Source organism: Schistocerca americana, chromosome 4, assembly GCF_021461395.2.
Source record: "Schistocerca americana isolate TAMUIC-IGC-003095 chromosome 4, iqSchAmer2.1, whole genome shotgun sequence".
Taxonomy (NCBI): Eukaryota; Metazoa; Arthropoda; class Insecta; order Orthoptera; family Acrididae; genus Schistocerca; species Schistocerca americana.
Genome location: NC_060122.1, coordinates 817411924 through 817431914, shown reverse-complemented (window position 1 = coordinate 817431914; position 19991 = coordinate 817411924). Strand labels below are relative to the sequence as shown.

The 19991-nt window shown below is 39.0% G+C and overlaps 2 protein-coding genes across 2 annotated transcripts in view; one reads left to right on the top strand and one right to left on the bottom strand.

Moving 5' to 3' along the window:
* Positions 1 to 12665, bottom strand: part of LOC124612294 (FAS-associated factor 2) — a 111148-nt gene extending 98483 nt beyond the window's left edge. Inside the window, exon 1 of the mRNA XM_047140402.1 lies at positions 12606 to 12665. Within this exon, the coding sequence (XP_046996358.1) occupies positions 12606 to 12662 (57 nt within the window). The 5' untranslated portion in view covers positions 12663 to 12665. The remainder of the gene's footprint in view (positions 1 to 12605) is intronic.
* Positions 12666 to 12851: 186 nt separating this feature from the next.
* LOC124612293 (mortality factor 4-like protein 1) overlaps positions 12852 to 19991 on the top strand; it is a 134615-nt gene continuing 127475 nt past the window's right edge. Inside the window, exons 1-3 of the mRNA XM_047140401.1 lie at positions 12852 to 12899; positions 13044 to 13116; positions 13236 to 13350. Of these exons, the coding sequence (XP_046996357.1) occupies positions 13071 to 13116; positions 13236 to 13350 (161 nt within the window). The 5' untranslated portion in view covers positions 12852 to 12899; positions 13044 to 13070. The remainder of the gene's footprint in view (positions 12900 to 13043; positions 13117 to 13235; positions 13351 to 19991) is intronic.

Here is a 19991-nt window from a genome sequence, read left to right as displayed (position 1 = left end):
CTTTTGTTTCCTTTACTGCTTGCTCAATATACAGATTGAATAACATCGGGGAGAGGCTACAACCCTGTCTCACTCCCTTCCCAACCACTGCTTCCCTTTCATGCCCCTCGACTCTTATAACTGCCATCTGGTTTCTGTACAAATTGTAAATAGCCTTTCGCTCCCTGTATTTTACCCCTGCCACCTTCAGAATTTGAAAGAGAGTATTCCAGTTAACGTTGTCAAAAGCTTTCTCCAAGTCTACAAATGCTAGAAACGTAGGTTTGCCTTTCCTTAATCTTTCTTCTAAGATAAGTCGTAGGGTCAGTATTGCCTCACGTGTTCCAACATTTCTACGGAATCCAAACTGATCTTCCCCGAGGTCAGCTTTACCAGTTTTTCCATTTGTCTGTAAATAATTCGCTTTAGTATTTTGCAGCTGTGACTTATTAAACTGATAGTTCGGTAATTTTCACATCTGTCAACACCTGCTTTCTTTGGGATTGGAATTATTATATTCTTCTTGAAGTCTGTGGGTATTTCACCTGTCTCATACATCTTGCTCACCAGATGGTAGAGTCTTGTCATGACTGGCTCTCCCAAGGCCATCAGTAGTTCTAATGGAATGTTGTCTACTCCCGAGGCCTTGTTTCGACTCAGGTCTTTCAGTGCTCTGTCAAACTCTTCACGCAGTATCTTATCTCCCATTTCATCTTCATCTACATCCTCTTCCATTTCCATAATATTGTCCTCAAGTACATCGCCCTTGTATAAACCCTCTATATACTCCTTCCACCTTTCTGCCTTCCCTTCTTTGCTTAGAACTGGGTTGCCATCTGAGCTCTTGATATTCATACAAGTGGTTCTCTTCTCTCCAAAGGTCTCTTTAATTTTCCTGTAGGCAGTATCTATCTTACCCCTAGTGAGACAAGCCTCTACATCCTTACATTTGTCCTCTAGCCATCCCTGCTTAGCCATTTTGCACTTCCCGTCGATCTCATTTTTGAAATGTTTGTATTCCTTTTTGCCTGCTTCATTTACTGCATTTTTATAATCAATTAAATTCAATATTTCTTCTGTTACCCAAGGATTTCTATTAGCCCTCGTCTTTTTACCTACTTGATCCTCTGCTGCCTTCACTACTTCATCCCTCAGAGCTACCCATTCTTCTTCTACTGTATTTCTTTCCCCCATTCCTGTCAATTGTTCCCTTATGCTCTCCCTGAAACTCTCTACAACCTCTGGTTCTTTCAATTTATCCAGGTCCCATCTCCTTAAATTCCCTTAAATTCCCCATCTCCTTAAATTAAAGTACTAGTAATAACACAAGTAATTATCAGATTAAAACTGGGTCTATGCATTAACAATCAATGTGTAAATTTGACTGTAAGCAATAAACTGAAACAAGAACATCCTGCACATTCACAGTCTGTAACTGTGAATATATGTTTCAAAATCACAGGCTGATTCCACTGTAGCTGCTGTGTTCACTTTTTTATGAGCAACTATGTTAAAGATCTGGGAAGAAGTACATCCTCCTCTCATTCCAACTAATGGAACGGATTGACATGTTGCTCCTAGTACAAGGTTACTAACGTTACACCAAGTTGTTGACAACTAGCTCTACAGGCAAACATTCAGTGTACATAGACACACCACTGCGTACAGTCTCTGCTGGTAGCCTAGCTATGGCTGCCAAAAGTTGATGACAGTGCAGCATTTCTACACCCAAAGTTTGAGTACAATATATTTATTTAAAGTGCACATGTGGAAACTAATATTTTGCTTACATATCCTTTGGCCACCTTCCATCCATTTATCATTACCAGCAAGGATGTAACATTTGGTTCCTCAAAGCATCACCATTACCAACTCACATCATAACAAATTTTGGGCATTTGTCACATAATAAGAAGTATGATTTTGGGCCACAAAAAATAGTAAGAATTCTTTCTATTGCAGGTAACATATTAAGGAATCTTGTGCTACTATGAGATAATACCTTTTGTGATATGTTTTTACAACTTCACCGAACGTTAAGTTTCTTTACTCTTACTGTGTATATGTGAAAATATCTATAAAATTTTATAACAACAACTTCAATGTCCAGGTGTACAGAATCACACACTGGCTATGCTGAACTGTGTACAAGGTGAGCTGAACAAGCAATTCATAAAATAGGCCTATCTAAATCACTTTAGATTTTCTGAGCACTTTTTCACTCCCCTTTCTCTTCACATCACTAAAATTACTGTGTGTTTGTTATCAGAAGTATAACATACCAACTTTTCTTCAAGTTCGATTTTTTTCCCTCAGATTACAAAACAAAATGTGTCAAAATTTGGGCATTTTCAACTGACACTTCATTAAAATTTAAAAGTTGACTTGAATTCCCTCCTCAAGACCGAAATATCTTACAACAGTCGGAACAAGTTTTACTTCAATTTTGTTTGCATCATCAATTATTTCCATTACATAATTCATGTTTTCGAATGAATGCAACAGATAACCAAATATAAAAGGCAAAATAATGTTAATAATAACTGTCTCGGTTCTGATTCTACCAGATGACAATTTTGGAGCTTATAACTTTTGTATGTTATGAAACTGAGTTGAAATCTCTCAGTGTGGTATAAGAAATTTAAAAAAATCGTAGCCTATCATAAAATTTTACAACAACAGACATTTTTGCAACCTTGGACAGCATTAGGAACCTGGACTGCATGGGATTATCATAGATATATGGTGAGCCTATCCATAATGTGGTTTTCATCATTGTCGATTATGTTATCTGGCTCAAATATCCGTGTGGTCATTAAAATTTAGGTTTCCATAGACCACTTAAAGTGAATATTGGCATACTTCCTTAAGGCTGTAGATATCTGCCCCCTCTCCATGGGAAAAAACCCTTGTCCAACTGAGTTATTGCAGCATTTCTAATAACACACTTCAGTTTTCTCTCTCTACAGTGATGCAATAGGGTGGTTACCAAAGTTTTCACCCTAATTATTAAAGAAGGGTAAAAACCAGCCAACTGGCAACTGAGCATCCCTGCCAGTCTTCAAAAAGAAAGTCTATTCCAATTATTCCCAATTACAATCATGCCTAGGAAAGGTCAATTTCTCTAAGACAAGATATGGGATAAGGCAATTCTTTCTGTTTTCCTATATGGCACAAAATTTCATCTTATCATGGACTACAAATCTGTGATCACCCTGTTTGACCTGCATTCCGAGCTACCAGAGAAAGCAGCTAATGTGGGTCTCTCAAATCAGCAGTAACTATCGATATTACCAGCCCACCGTTAAGCATGACAGACATGTTGCTAAGTCTGCCCGAACAACCAATTTGAGAAGTGTGAAACAATGTGTTTCACAATTGACACCTATGCCAAACCCTCAACAAACTCCCAACACTTCATACTGGATATTGTCACGGATGTAAGCCTCGGCACACAGATATGTTTACTAGCCTGGTGTAAGTACAGCCAGTGAGTGCAGCATTTTTCTCAGAGGTTGAAACCTAAGCAACCTTAGGAACAAGTACAAATAGATTTTGAGGGTCCATTCCAGGAAGCAATGTGGCTTGTAGTGACTGACACACCCTTGAATTTCCCCCTACACCTCAAGAATGTTCACCACTTCTGCAGAAGCCACAAACTAGGCTCAAGCGAGAATTTTTGCAGTCAAGGGCATCCTCACACCTTGGTTTCTAATAATGGTCTCCAATTTGTGGTGTACAAACTTAAGAAGTTCTGTGACAAAAATGGCATCAAATGAGGCCCTGTTCTATCCAACATCTAACTAAGAGGGGAGTGCATGGTAAGAACTTTCGAGACACAAATATGGAAGGTTGTGGTGGAGTCCCCATCCGAGTATGCTCTGAACATGTTCTCTTTCATCCAAGTCAATGGTTGCTGGAATCCTGCAAAGACAAAGATTGGGGACAAAACAGCATATCCAGAGCCTGTGTCAATATATGCCATATTAAAGTGTAGGCTCCCTATTCTGGGCCTGCTCCTTCAGCTGAAGACTCGGGTGGCTACCAGGTGCCACAGGTGGCGGTAGCTTTTGATGTCACGGTCAGGCAAGAGCAACTAGGAAACCACGTCATGATACACAGCACAGGCAGTGGCACTGACAGGGTGGAATGGAATTCCAATGCACCAACTGCAGAGAAATAAGTAAGTGCATACCTAACCTGCCCGCGAACACTGTGACCTCCGCCTGTGCTCCTATGCCCCTCAGGTTGCAATGACATTATGACCTATGCTGCACTACAGTCAGCCAAATTTGGTGGAGGTCATGCAGCATGTGGAGGTGCTTAAGGGCTTCAAATATTGCCTCCCCCTCCCTCATCTACTCCTCCTCCACGTTTCAATGTTTCCAGACGCTGGGCCATTAAGCACCATGCACAATCTGCTAATGGCTTCTGCAGTTCCTATGCCAGTTGCTGTACCAGAAACTAAACTGCAGAAACTCACGGAAAAGGATCCCATGATGAACCCTTCCCCTTGCTCCCATCTGTACCAGCACTTTCCTGGCTATTCCCAGTTTAAGGCAGGTACAACTAAGTATCGTACAATGCACACGTTGACTTGGATGATAAATGAGATATCTAAGAACGGTCTGAGTCAACAGCGCAAATACTTCTCATGCACATTGTTAGCACCATGTTAGGTGACCACACAGCATTTCAGGGTAACACCAATAAATATCCGCTTGTAGCGGTTGGCCTCATACCCATACCCCATTATTGTATTAAACTAGACGCCACACACCATGCAGTGTCTCAGATACGACCCAGCTGTCTCTCACTGGCTTGCAAAACAGTATTGTTCATCCATAGCAATATCAATGTTTTTAGAAACTGTGATAACTGTTTTGAAAGTGTAGCTGGTTCTGATCATTCACCTAGTTTGAAATGATGTGATTTCTAATAAATTTTTTAATTAATTCACTAATAAGAAATGTTCATCTTTTGTCCCTTTAGAGGAATCTGCAACAGGAGTTCTTCTCTGAGAAGAGAGGAGGAGAGTTTTAGATCCTTCATAGTGTATTGCCATCAACTGTTCTCACCATATAGTGTAGGTATTAAGTTGTAACGGGTATTTGTATCAGGTTATGTGGAAACAAGTGCATAACACCAGCACTCTTCAATTCCAAGAAGAATTAATGTGTTTTACATTATATAGTTGTTAATAGCAGTAAGTTAAAATGTTTGTTTACTATCAACAAGACAGTAATTGCTTAGCTATCAATCTGATATTGTAAACACATGTGAAAGAGTAATTTTCATTATTCAACATTACATTTTGGACAGAGTGTAACTCCTCTGAGATTTTTGGAGTTTCAAAAAGTTTTGTTTATGATAACACTGTGATTTACGAGAAGCTATAACTTAATGCAAGTAGTGATCTAAGCAGTGATATCTGACAGTCACTGGTAGTTTGAAAACTGACGAAACTGCACATGTGCAGCTCAGAATAATTTGAAATCTTTTGAGACTGCCACATAGCTAAGACACTTGTCCTGTTATCTTAGCAGTTTGGTCATTTGTAGTGCTGACTGTTAACACAAACTTCGTTTAGCATAAGATGTTTCCATTCATCAGAAGTAATGTCCGCCCCGGTAGCTGAGTGGTCAGCGTGACAGACTGTCAATCCAAAGGGCCCGGGTTCGATTCCCGGCTGGGTCGGAAATTTTCTCCGCTCAGGGACTGGGTGTTGTGTTGTCCTAATCATCATCATTTCATCCCCATCGACGCGCAGGTCGCCGAAGTGGCGTCAAATCGAAAGACCTGCACCAGGCGAACGGTCTACCCGACGGGAGGCCCTAGCCACACGACATTTCCATTTTTTTATCAGAAGTAATTGGTGCATTTGGTGATTTTTTTTTTTTTATTATAATTTGCGTGATAAAGCAGGAAGGGCTGGAGGAGAAATAAAAAGATGTAGGAGCATTCATGAGTATGGAAAAGACAGGTGGCACCTAAAGAAATATTAAAGATACATTTGAAGAAGAGAAAAGCACCTGCATGAATATTATGAGCTTGGGTTCCACTGAGCAAAGAGGGGAGGCTGAAAAGTGGAAGGGATATACGGCAGTACTTTACAAGGGAAACAAAGTTTAAAAAAGGGAAGAGCAAATAGTTAAATACAAGATGAGAAATACGATACTACATAAAGATTTGACAGAGCATTGAAATCTAAGTTGAAATAAAGCCCCTGTAATAGACAGTTATTGAGATCCTTGGGAGAGCCAGCCATCACAAAACTATTCCACTTGCCATGCAGATATACAAGAGAAGCAAAACACCCTCAGACTTCACAAAGAGTGTAATAGTTCCAATTCCAAAAGAGACATGTGCTGACAAGTGTGAATATTACCAAAACATATGTAAATTAGTCACAGTTGCAAAAAACTGACACAAATATTTACAGAAGTTTAGAAAACTGGCACAGACTACAGAGAAATGTGGGGACACATGAGGCAATACTGACTGCATGCCTTATCCTAGAAGATAGGCTGCAGAAAGACAAACCTACATATACAGGGTGGTCCACTGATCATGACCAGGCCAAATATCTCACGAAATAAGGGTCAAATGAAAAAAGTACAAAGAACGAAACTTGTATAGCTTGAAGGGGGTAACCAGACGGTGCTATGGTTGGCCCGCTAGATGGCGCTGCCATAGGTTAAACGGATATCAACTGTGTTTTTTTAAATAGGAACCCCCATTTTTTATTACATATTCGTGTAGTACATAAAGAAATGCGAACATTTTAGTTGGACCACTTTTTTCGCTTTGTGATAGGTGGCATTGTAATAGTCACAAACATGTGGCTCACAATTTTAGACGAACAGTTGGTAACAGGTAGGTTTTTTAAATTAAAATACAGAACGTAGGTATGTTTGAACATTTTATTTCGGTTGTTCCAATGTGATACATGTACCTTTGTGAACTTATAATTTCTGAGAACGCATGCTGTTACAGCGTGATTACCTGTAAATACCACATGAATGCAATAAATGCTCAAAATGATGTCCGTCAACCTCAATGCATTTGGCAATATGTGTAACGACATTCCTCTCAACAGCGAGTAGTTCGCCTTCCGCAATGTTCGCACATGCATTGACAATGCGGTGACGCATGTTGTCAGGCACTGTCGGTGGATCACGATAGCAAATATCTTTCAACTTTCCCCCAGAAAGAAATCTGGGGACGTCAGATCCAGTGAATGTGCGGGCCATGGTATGGTGCTTCGATGACCAATCCACCTGTCATGAAATATGCTATTCAATACCGCTTCAACCGCACGCGAGCTATGTGCCGGACATCCATCGTGTTGGAAGTACATCGCCATTCTGTCATGCAGTGAAAAATCTTGTAGTAACATCGGTAGATCATTACATAGAAAATCAACATACATTGCACCATTTAGATTGCCATCGATAAAATGGGGCCCAAATATCCTTCCTCCCATAATGCCGCACCATATATTAACCCGCCTAGGTCGCTGATGTTCCACTTGTCACAGCCATTGTGGATTTTCCGTTGCCCAATAGTGCATATTATGCTGGTTTACGTTACCGCTGTTGGTGAATGACGCTTAGTCGCTAAACAGGACACATGCAAAAAAATCTATCATCGTCCCGTAGTTTCTCTTGTGCCCAGTGGCAGAACTGTACACAACGTTCAAAGTTGTTGCCATGCAATTCCTGGTGCATAGAAATATGGTATGGGTGCAATCAATGTTGATGTAGCATTCTCAACACTGACATTTTTGAGATTCCCAATTCTTGCGCAATTTGTCTGCTACTGATGTGCGGATTAGCCGCGACAGCAGCTAAAACACCTACTTGGGCATCATCACTTGTTGCAGTTCGTGGTTGAGGTTTCACATGTGGCTGAACACTTCCTGTTTCGTTAAATAACGTAACTATCCGGTGAACGGTCCGGACACTTTGATGATGTTGTCCTGGATACCGAGCAGCATACATAGCACACACCTGTTGGGCATTTTGATCACAATAGCCATACATCAACAAGATATCGACCTTTCCGCAATTGGTAAATGGTCCATTTTAACACGGGTAATGTATCAAGAAGCAAATACTGCCTGTACTGGCAGAATGTTATGTGATACCACGTACTTATGCATTTGTGAGTATTACAGCGCCATCTATCACAAAGCCAAAAAAGTGGTCCAACTAAAACATTCATATTTCTTTACATACTACACAAATATGTAATAAAAAAAATGGGGGTTCCTATTTTAAAAAAATGCAGTTGATATCCGTTTGACTTATGGCAGCGCCATCTAGCGGGCCAACCATAGCGCTATCTGGTTTCCCCCTTCAAGCTAGATGAGTTTTGTTCTTTGTAGTTTTTTTGTTTGATGCTTATTTCGTGAGATATTTGGCCCGGTCACTGTCAATGGACCACCCTGTATAGTCATCTACACATTCAGGGAAAGGTTCTGACAATGTCAACTGCAATTTACTCTTCAACATTTGGGAAGTAGCAACAATACAGTACAGGCAGCAAAAAGTTACTTACCACTTACACAAAAGCTAGATTTCAGTTACATGTATCCCTAATGTTATTTAATCTGTGCATTAAGCCATTGGTAAAGGAACTGAGAAGGAATTTGGAAAGGGAATAAAAGTCCAGGGAGATGAAATAAAAATTGAAGTTTGCTGTTGACACCACAACTCTGTCAGAAGTGACAAAGGATTTAAAAGAATACAGAAATGACAAATGACTTAAAAGAATAGTTCAGTGGACTGGATACTGTCTTGGAATAGAGATTGTAAGATGAACATAAACTAAAGTATAACAAGGGCAATTAAATTTAGTCTAATTAAATCACGTGATGCTGGGGAATTAGATTACAAAATGACACACTAAAAGCAGTACATGAGTTTTGTTACTAGTGTAGCAAAATAAGTGATGATGGCTTAAGTAAAAAAGACTATAAAATGCAGACTGGCACCAACAAGAGAAGCAATTCTCAAAAAGAGAAATGTTTTAACTTCGAACTTAAAGAGAGAGAGAGAGAGAGAGAGAGAGAGAGAGAGAGAGAGAGAGAGAGAGAGAGAGAGAGAGAGTGTTGTGAAGCGTTTTCTGACCGCATTTGTCTGGGGTAGCTTTGTATTTTACTGAAACGCAGACAATAAACAGTTTATACAAGGAGAAAAAAAGAAGGTTTTGAAATGTGGTAATTCAGAACAAAGCTAAAAGTTAAGTAGGTGGGTTGAATAACTGAGGAAGAAGTACTGCACTCAACTAGAGAAAAAAGAAATTTATGTCACAACCTCAGAAAGAAGGGATCTGTTGAAGCACAAAAGAAGCAGCAATTTGTTAACAGAACGAAGTATGGTGGGATAAAAATTTTAGATGGACATCACCTCAGAGTAAAGACCTGATGCTACATTAGTTGAGGAGTGCCAGAACAAAAACCGATAAATCTGCATTTGCTGTTAATACAGAAAGTAACAGATAGTGCTCTCTAAATGGCTCCACAAGCTATAAAAAGAAGAAACACACCATAAATCACTTTATGTTGTGTTGTGCTGAAAATTATTTTGTGGCAGCATGTATTATTACTCCCGTATCTCCCCCCCCTACAGTTCAAACACGCGAATACAGCAAAATTGGATATATCAGGTTTCGTTCCGGTGCTCCTCAGTTGTGATGGATGCAGTGTCAGCAAGTTTTCGTGTGTTATACTTTTCATGAGTGTTGCATAATGTGTTCATGTGTTTTATTGTTTCAGAAGTGTCTTACATCAAAGTTTCATCTCCTAGCGACCTCACCAATTTATTCTTGTGTATGTCAAACTTTTAATCAGTGTCATTTAATGTGTTCACATGTTTCCATTTTTTCAGTAATGTTTGATATCAAAATTTCATTTTCTAGTTACATCACTGATTTACTTCTTGCCTATGTTCAAATCTCAATGTAGACTGTATTATGATTCCCTTTCCAGTCATTACCAAATGAGGTGGATTTGAAAGTGTTAATGCACTGGACTCACATTTGGGAGGAGCATCTTCACTTGGGTTTTCCTAAGTTGCTATGATGAATGCTAGGATGATTCCTCTGATTACATCATGGCCTCTCCTACTTTGTTTACGTTTTACACGTGTATTTATTATTTCTGTAATGCATCTGACATCTCTGGCATGGTTGTACTGAATGGTCTAATGAGGACTAAATAAATAAAATATGGCTTGACCACAGTAAGCAGGTTAAAATGGATGTGGGTTGTGGTGACTATGTTGGGATGTAGAGACTTGCACAGGATAGACTAGTGTAGAGAGCGGCACCGAACCATCTTCATGTTGAAGTCCACCATCACCTCCACAACAACAACAACATGAGGTATCAAATGAAATTTGTGCCAGGACTGAGGATTCATTGGTAAGGAGATAGCAAAATGTTATTTTGAACAGAGTGTCTTTAACAGACGTATTCAGTAGTGCCCAAGGGCAATGCACATTAATCACCTGGAAGGCAATATTATCAGTGGAACTAGTGTTAGATGAATGAGTCACAATTGGAATTAATTGACTCGTACAAATATCTGGGTGTAAGGTTTATATGAACATGAAACAGAATGATCAGAATGGCTCAGTTATGACAGATTTCACTCAATAGGCTGGATATTGGAAAAATGCAATCAGTCAATAAAAACGTGACTGCCTACAACATACTCATGTAATGCATTGACACAAAAAGTTTGCTGAAGTATGTGTGACCTTTACCAGATAACAGGACTAAGAGGAAATACTGAACATACGCAAAGCAGCACAGCATGAATGATCACAGGTCGGTCTGACCCAAGTTGGAAAATTTGAACTTGAAGATGCTTTCAGACAGAACCCAACTATTCTGTGACAGGCTAGTTACAAAGTTATAAGAACCAGTATTAAGGGTGGAACATAGGAACATACTACTGCTCCCTATGTATTGATCCCATGAAGCAATCATTCTTCCTATGCACCATATATGAAGACAATGTGAAGATACCTATATATGTGGAACAATGGGTAGTACTCACTGCGGCAGGGGAAACAAACAAACAAACAAACACACACACACACACACACACACACACACACACACACACACACACACACACACACACACAAGGATTTTACTTTTACAAGCTTTCGGAGCCAATGGATCCTTCTTCTGACAGAAGAAAGAGCCCCTGGCTCCAAAACCTCGTAAAAGTTAAATCCTTCTGTGCGCTTCTTCCCCTACCGCTGCTTGGTGAGTAAATTGTTTTATCTATACATTTATATTATATTATAAGTAATTGATTATTTGAAATATTAACTATTTTAATATTTGTGATGTACAAAGTTATAGGTAGGTAATTTGTAGGTAATGTAAAATAATCATTCTTCTGTGTTCTTGTTTACTGTTTTAGACTCCCGTAAACTGTATATTTGTATTGACTTATCCCATATCAGTTGTACAAGCCACTGTACTGATTTGATCTACGGGACAAATAAATAATAAAAATAAAATAAATAAAATAATATATTATATGTTTAGTTACTGGTACTTCTACTCCTTAAAAAGTGCATAATAGACTCCCCCTTGCAATTTTCAATATGGTGTGGACATAAACGTTAGGCTTCACTACCAGTCAATTTGTTCCCCGAACCAGATCATCATCTTTCACACTCATTGGCTTCGCCAATTCACAAACCAAACTGTCACCTTCCAACCTAATCTAGACCTCGTGCTGCGCTTTGGATTGGACTGTCACCACAACCAAGATTTCATGGAGGGGAGGGGGCAGGGTTCCAATATGTAACTTTTGCCACTGCTGTCAATAATTTTTCAACTTATCTGTGACACACATTATTATTGTCTATAAAATACTACTAGCATTCACACAATCTGCATTCTGTAATGATGTACAACAGTCTTTTATTACAATAGTAGGCCCTGTGTAAGAGCCAAACATGATAATTACATTGTGATTTTGTTGGGAATATAAATGGGTTTAGAAGCAAGAAAGTTATTGGTGTAGAGCTCTGCTTATAATTTGCCCTATCAGTAAACAATGTACAGTTGCATAGTATTTATTTTCCTATTAATCTTAGAAAACATGAAAGACATCTAAAAAAAATTTCTGATGACACATGAAAGTGTAGGAAAGAACACACTGTTTTCAGTTTCTTGTTCGTGTGGGTATTTATGAAACCAGTGAGCGTTATGTCGTATGTTACTGACATACCACAGTTCTTGGAATACTAGTAATATCGCAAGTAAACAGTAATCATCATATTAAAAACGGGTCTATATGATAACAACCAACATATTACTTTGACTGTAAGCAATAAACTGATATGAAAAAAACATCTCGCACATTCACAACCTGTAGCTGTGATTATCTGTTTGAAAATCATTTCCTGATACAGTCGTTAACTGCTGTGTTCACTTTGTTATGAACACGTATGTCACAGATCTGGGAAAAAGTACATCCTCCTCTCGTTCCAACTTAGAAATGGATTCATATTTTCGGTTGGAGGTACATACATACTGAGTCTGCTAAATTATACAAATATCATAACCAACGTGTTCTGTGTTGTTCAGCATACCTGGAATTGCAGTATCTTTTCAGTCTGTTCTGCAGATAAACTCATGAGGTCAGCCATTATATTTAAAGCAGATTATCTTCATAAAACACCAGTAAGTGCTCTCCTGTACTGAAGCATAAGTTGCGCCATCAATTTTATCACATTTCGCCAACTTTCTGCAAGCAGCGCATTGCTACACTTCTTTTATTACAAAGAGTTTCCAAGCCACCGTGTTTCGTTGATAAACATAACCAGAGATGTTATTAATGTTTTGTTGTACTGGTTGGCATCGTTGGCTAGAGGATTGTGGCTAGTGTGAGGGCTAAATATTTTTCTATTGTGATCGTTGATGCTAATCATTTGCTAAATATTTTAATCTGCGGTGCTATTTCCGCGCATACGTTTGTTAATTGGCAAGACAAATAGAAATATCCAATAAATAGCAATCATATTTTCCAGGTTATAAGTGTGAATTTAAATGCAGAAATGGCGAATGTGAAAGGTTCTCCTGTAAAGGCAAAGTTTCAGAAAGGTTTGCACGTAAACATTGTTTACTTAAGACTGGTTTTTATCGAGGTGTCATTTTTACGTAATATATTTCCTCTCGTTTAGCTAGTCTTTCATTTGATAAATTTACGTTTTATGTTATAGGTGAGAAAGTTTTATGTTTTCATGGGCCTCTGATATACGAAGCTAAATGCCTTGAATCGGAAATAAAAGATAAACAAGTGCGCTATTACATTCATTATGCTGGTTGGAACAAAAAGTAAGTAACAACAACGCAAAATAGTTTTGTATACAGTAATTTCCCTTTTTCTTAATTTTAACGCCTTAATAGAATCTGTTACAAAATTGTCATTAAGCGACTTTTGATGAATGCATAAAACATGAATCTTTGTAGCTTGGCTGGTGTTTGAATATCACTTCTCCGAAATTCCAGTTGAATATCTTAACATGCAGTACATCACATTGTATTTTGTTTCCCTGTAGCAATAAACGAATATGTATTTCATATAGGCCCTATGTTTAACTTAGAGACTATGAATGCATACTCAGTTATATTGCGGCAGTGTTGTGACTGCTTGTATGTACTTCACCTTACACACACACACACACACACACACACACACACCTACCTACCTACCTACCTACCTACCTACCCACCCACCCGTACGTGTGCGCGCTCGATCTCCCCCCTCCCCAAATGTTCCTTTACTTGTAAAAACACGAATCTCACGCCTACTACCTACTACAGTAGTACAAGTTTATATGCCAGCTAGCTCTGCAGATGACGAAGAAATTGATGAAATGCATGGTGAGATAAAAGAAATTATTCAGATAGTGAAGGGAGACGAAAATTTAATAGTCATGGGTGACTGGAATTCGATAGTAGGAAAAGGGAGAGAAGGAAACATAGTAGGTAAATATGGATTGGGGGTAAGAAATGAAAGAGGAAGCCACCTGGTAGAATTTTGCTCAGAGCATAACTTAATCATAGCTAACACTTGGTTCAAGAATCATGAAAGAAGTTTGTATACATGGAAGAAGCCTGGAGATACTAGACGGTATCAGATAGATTATATAATGGTAAGACACAGATTTAGGAACCAGGTTTTAAATTGTAAGACATTTCCAGGGGCAGATGTGGACTCTGACCACAATCTGTTGGTTATGAACTGTAGATTAAAACTGAAGAAACTGCAAAAAGGTGGGAATTTAAGGAGATGGGACCTGGATAAACTGAAAGAACCTAAGATTGTACAGAGTTTCAGGGAGAGCATAAGGGAACACTTGACAGGAATGGGGGAAAGAAATACAGTAGAAGAAGAATGGGTAACTCTGAGGGGATGAAGTAGTGAAGGCAGCAGAGGATCAAGTAGGTAAAAAGACGAGGGCTAATAGAAATCCTTGGGTAACAGAAGAAATATTGAATTTAATTGATGAAAGGAGAAAATATAAAAGTGCAGTAAGTGAAGCAGACAAAAAGGAACACAAACATCTCAAAAATGAGATTGACAGGAAGTGCAAATTGGCTAAGCAGGGATGGCTAGGGGACAAATGTAAGGATGTAGAGGCGAATATAACTAGGGGTAAGATAGATACTGCCTACAGGAAAATTAAAGAGACCTTTGGAGAATAGAGAACCACTAGTATGAATATCAAGAGCTCAGATGGAAACCCAGTTATAAGTAAAGAAGGGAAAGCAGAAAGGTGGAAGGAGTATATAGAGGGTCTATACAAGGGTAATGTACTTGAGGACAATATTATGGAAATGGAAGAGGATGTAGATGAAGGTGAAATGGGAGATATGATACTGCGCGAAGAGTTTGACAGAGCACTGAAGACCTAAGTCGAAACAAGGCCCCGGAAGTAGACAACATTCCATTAGAACTACTGATAGCCTTGGGAGAGCCAGCCCTTACAAAATTCTACCATCTGGTGAGCAAGGTGTATGAGACAGGCGAAATACCCTCAGACTTCAAAAAGAATATAATAATTCCAATCCCAAAGAAAGCGGGTGTTGACAGATGTGAAAATTACCGAACTATCAGTTTAATAAGTTACAGCTGCAAAATACTAAAGCGAATTATTTACAGACAAATGGAAAAACTGGTAAAGCTGACCTCGGGGAAGATCAGTTTGGATTCCGTAGAAATATTGGAACACGTGAGGCAATACTGACCCTATGACTTATCTTAGAAGATAGATTAAGAAAAGGCAAACCTACGTTTCTAGCATTGGGAATCTTAGAGAAAGCTTTTGACTATGTTGACTGGAATACTCTCTTTCAGATTTTTAAGGTGGCAGGAGTAAAATACAGGGAGCGAAAGGCTATTTACAATTTGTACAGAACCAGATGGCAGTTACAAGAGTCAGTGGGCATGAAAGGGAAGCAGAGGTTGGGAAGGGAGTGAGACAGGGTTGTAGCCTCTCTCCGATGTTATTCAATCTGTATATTGAGCAAGCAATAAAGGAAACAAAAGAAAAATTCGGAATAGGTATTAAAATCATGGAGAAGAAATAAAAATTTTGAGGTTTGCCTATGACATTGTAATTCTGTCAGAGACAGCAAAGGACTTGGAAGAGCAGTTGAACGGAATGGACAGTGTCTTGAAAGGAGGATATAAGATGAACTTCAACAAAAGCAAAACGAGGATAATGGAATGTAGTCGAATTAAGTCGGGTGATGCTGAGGGAATTAGATTAGAAAATGAGACACTTAAAGTAGTAAAGGAGTTTTGCTATTTGGGGAGCAAAATAACTGATGATGGTCAAAGTAGAGAGGATATAAAATGTAGACTGGCAATTGCAAGGAAAGCATTTCTGAAGAAGAGAAATTTGTTAACATCGAGTATAGATTTAAGTGTCAGGAAGTCATTTCTGAAAGTATTTGTATGGAGTGTAACCATGTATGGAAGTGAAACATGGACAATAACTAGTTTAGACAAGAAGGGAATAGAAGCTTTCAAAATGTGGTGCTACAGAAGAATGCTGAAGATTAGATGGGTAGATCACATAACTAATGAGGAGGTATTGAATAGAATTGGGGAGAAGAGGAGATTGTGGCACAACTTGACTAGAAGAAGGGATCGGTTGGTAGGACATGTGTTGAAGCATCAAGGGATCACCAATTTAGTATTGGAGGGCAGCGTGGAGGGTAAAAATAGTAGAGGGAAACCAAGAGATGGATACACTAAGCAGATTCAGAAGGATGTAGGCTGCCGTAGGTACTGGGAGATGAAGAAGATTGCACAGGATAGAGTAGCATGGAGAGCTGCATCAAACCAGTCTCAGGACTGAAGACCACCACAACAATCTTCTTTTATCGGAATTACTTAACTGAGAGGCTGCATGTACAGGTGTATCTGGAACAGGTAAAAGAAAAGAGAAACTTCATTATGCGATTACGCACCGTTAAACAGAACACATAGTATTAGTAGGGCCTATGTGTAATTTAGTTTGGTTTTTCGTAAGTCAGTAGCATTTGTGGGAACCAACATATGCACCTAAAGTGATAAAACATGTCAAATTTCCTTTTCCTGCCACTTTATACAGGAGTTACACAGACATCACATTGTGAAATCGGTTTCTTTTTGACACACGTGGCGTCTGAGTGAGAGTCAATTACTCATTATCTGTAGAGGACCCAATAGTTGTGCGTATTGTAACAATGTAAGTCACTTTTAATTTCCAGATCTCAAAGATTGGCTTTGATTATCAATATATACCAAACAAAAGCGTTGGCACATTGATAGAAACAATAACAAACACAAACACACACACAAATTTCAAAGTTTTCGCAACCCACGGTTGCTTCATCGGAAAAGACGAAAGGATGTGGGTTTTAAGGGAGAGGGTAAGGAGTCATTCCAATCCCGGGAGCGGAAAGACTTACCTTAGGGGTGAAAAGGGACATGTACACACTCGTGTGTGCGCGCGCGCACACACACACACACACACACACACACACACACACACACACACATAACAGACACAAGCAGACGTATGTCTTTCCGCTCCCAGGATTGGAATGACTCCTTACCCTCTCCCTTAAAACCCACATCCTTTCATCTTTCCCTCTACTTCCCTCTTTCCTGATGAAGCAACTGTGGGTTGCGAAAGCTTGAAATTTGTGTGTGTGTTTGTGTTTGTTACTGTTTCTATCAACGTACCAACACTTTCGTTTGGTAAGTTACAGAATCTTTGTTTTTAGATATATTTTTCCCACGTGTAATGTTTCCCTCTATTATGGGAATGTGCTGTAGGGAGGCCAGTATATTAATTTTTAAATTAATGTTTCTGTGATTGTTACATCATAATAATAACTGTTCCTTATTGTATAAAAATTTCTTATAAATATTATGGGCTAGCTAAAAGATGTACTCATAACCAACAAGCATCTGTAAATACCCATTTTCTCTACTTCGAAATTGTTTCCTTAAAATCAATTTTGTTTTAATTAAATTCCTATCTTTGGGAACTGAACCGTAAACATACACTTGTGCTCTAGCAATTTATTGTATACAAAGATTCCTTTAAGTTGGTCATTGTTATGCCAGTAAAATTTTTGCAGTGCTGACCAAGGTATAGGCTAATGTGTGTTGATGGATCCAACCCTGGCTGTGGTGACAGACTGATATGCAGCATAGCTCGAAGTCTGCATCTCACAACACTCAGTTGTTTCTGAATTTCACTTAGCAGTGATTTTAGTACACTCTGTAGTGTTTCAGTAGTGTTAGCTGTGAATTACCTCATGCAGATTTAATATCGTTGTTCTTGATTTCTTACTTTCTTTGACCATTGCCTTGGATGCAGAGTGAAGAATTTAATTTCCTACTTTCTTTTTGCTTGCTGGGAGAAAATACAACACTGCACGTACTACTTTTCTTGAATAAATACGCAAACACCTATTATACAATCCTTATATTGTCCACAGTATAGGCAGTGTACTTCAGATAACATCAAATGTCAAATCAGAATGTCCAGCTCGAAATCCCTACATGAAGGTTTATACAAAGAGTGAATGATCCAGAATGACAGTTCATTAACAGTTCATCTGGTTGAATTCCCCACATAAACACTGCCAGCAATATATCTATACATTCTCTGAGAACGTCACACTACTCCAGTGTAGGTCGGCAAGGCAAGGTGCTCATATTTGTGGCCATGCAAGTAATTCCTCTGTTGAAGCTACTGCAATGGCTATTCCATTTTGAAAACATGTGCCTTCTCTCCATTTTGTTCTCCACATGCAAGTAAAACAATAAATCTGACAATAGCTGCGCTCTCCCCTCAGATAATTTGTTTCATGGTTTCCATTCATAGGTGTCATTTGTTGGTAAAAGAATGTAGGGATACACATTGCTCCTCTGGAGCGGTATGTAACTCCACAACTGTCTTGCCTATACTATTTATGTTCTTTACTTACACTAAAAGTACAGGATCTGTACATGTTTCAGTTTGACGACAGTCTTTTCATAATTTTACAGGATTATGTTGTTCAGAGCAGTATTTTTCTTTCTGATTTGTACTAATGATTCACGCCGGCTGTTGTGGCTGAGCGGTTCTAGACGCTTCAGTCAGGAACTGTGCGACCGCTACGGTCGCAGGTTCGAATCCTACCTCGGGAATGGATGTGTGTGATGTCCTTGGGTTAGTTAGGTTTAAGCGGTTCTAAGTTCTAAGGGACTGATGACCTCAGATGTTAAGTCCCATAGTGCTCAGATCCATTTGAACTAATGATTCATGTGAAGTTCATAATAATCTGGCGTTTCCTGCACTATTAGATTTTTTTTGTACTTGGTTTTAAGATAACTTTGATGTGTTCTGTTTCCTGATGCATAATGTTTTACCTTGCGTGCTCACTTACTGTGAGTAGCTCTTTTATTAGATGACAGAAGTGTGCAGGTACATGTTCCATTGGGTGAAAGTGTGTCCAATACGTCTGTTACACCTTTTTCCATTACTTTTCATCATGTTGATTTATCACATTTTCAAAATTCAGAGGTAAATTTCCATGTCATTTTTCATTAGAGGCCAATGATGCTGCGTGCGGTGTAGTATAGTAATTTATTCATCCATGGAGCATTTTACAGTAATGTAGGATTTGCTGCTCAATATGAGGGTAAACATAATTTATATATGGAAAACCCGTGATGAAATAACAACAATATGACATTAAGATAACTGTTACTCTGCACTCAAAGAAGACATTGGGTAGTAGACAAGCACAGTCAGAGTAGGCTGTTGGATATTATAAGCTATCGAACAAATCTCTCTCTCTCTCTCTCTCTCTCTCTCTCTCTCTCTCTCTCTGTTAGCATGTGTGGTGTGTGTGTGTGTGTGTGTGTGTGTGTTGGTGTGTGAGGTTGAAGTGAGAGCAGGGAAGGGGGGTAGGTACAGGTGGGATGACAGGGGCTAGCAAACACTGAGGCCAGGGTAGTTATGGGGACGAAGGATATGTTACAGAGAGAGTTTCCACCTCTACAGTTCAGAAGCTGGTGATGGTGAGAATAATCCAGATGGTGTGGCTCTGATGCATTTGTTGAATTCAAGCACACATATTGGTTGGCAAGCTCAGCAACTAAATGTCCAGTAGTCTGTTGGCCAGTTTGGTGACGGCCCATTCATGCGGATAAGCTTGTAACTGGTCATGCCCATGTACATCTACATTTACCATCCAACATTTGCCTAAAGGGTTTAACATTTGCCTAAAGGGATTTATGTGCTATGGATGCTCTTAATTTTTAACTATTTTGAGGTGTTCTAAGTGTCTTGTTTTAAAATTCCCGCATGTTTGTCCTATGTATAGTGATTGGCAAGTGATGCATGTGAGTTCATATATTCCTGATCTGTTGAATTTATCTGTAGGTCTCTCCTGTGTTCTGAGTTTTTTCTGTGTTGTGT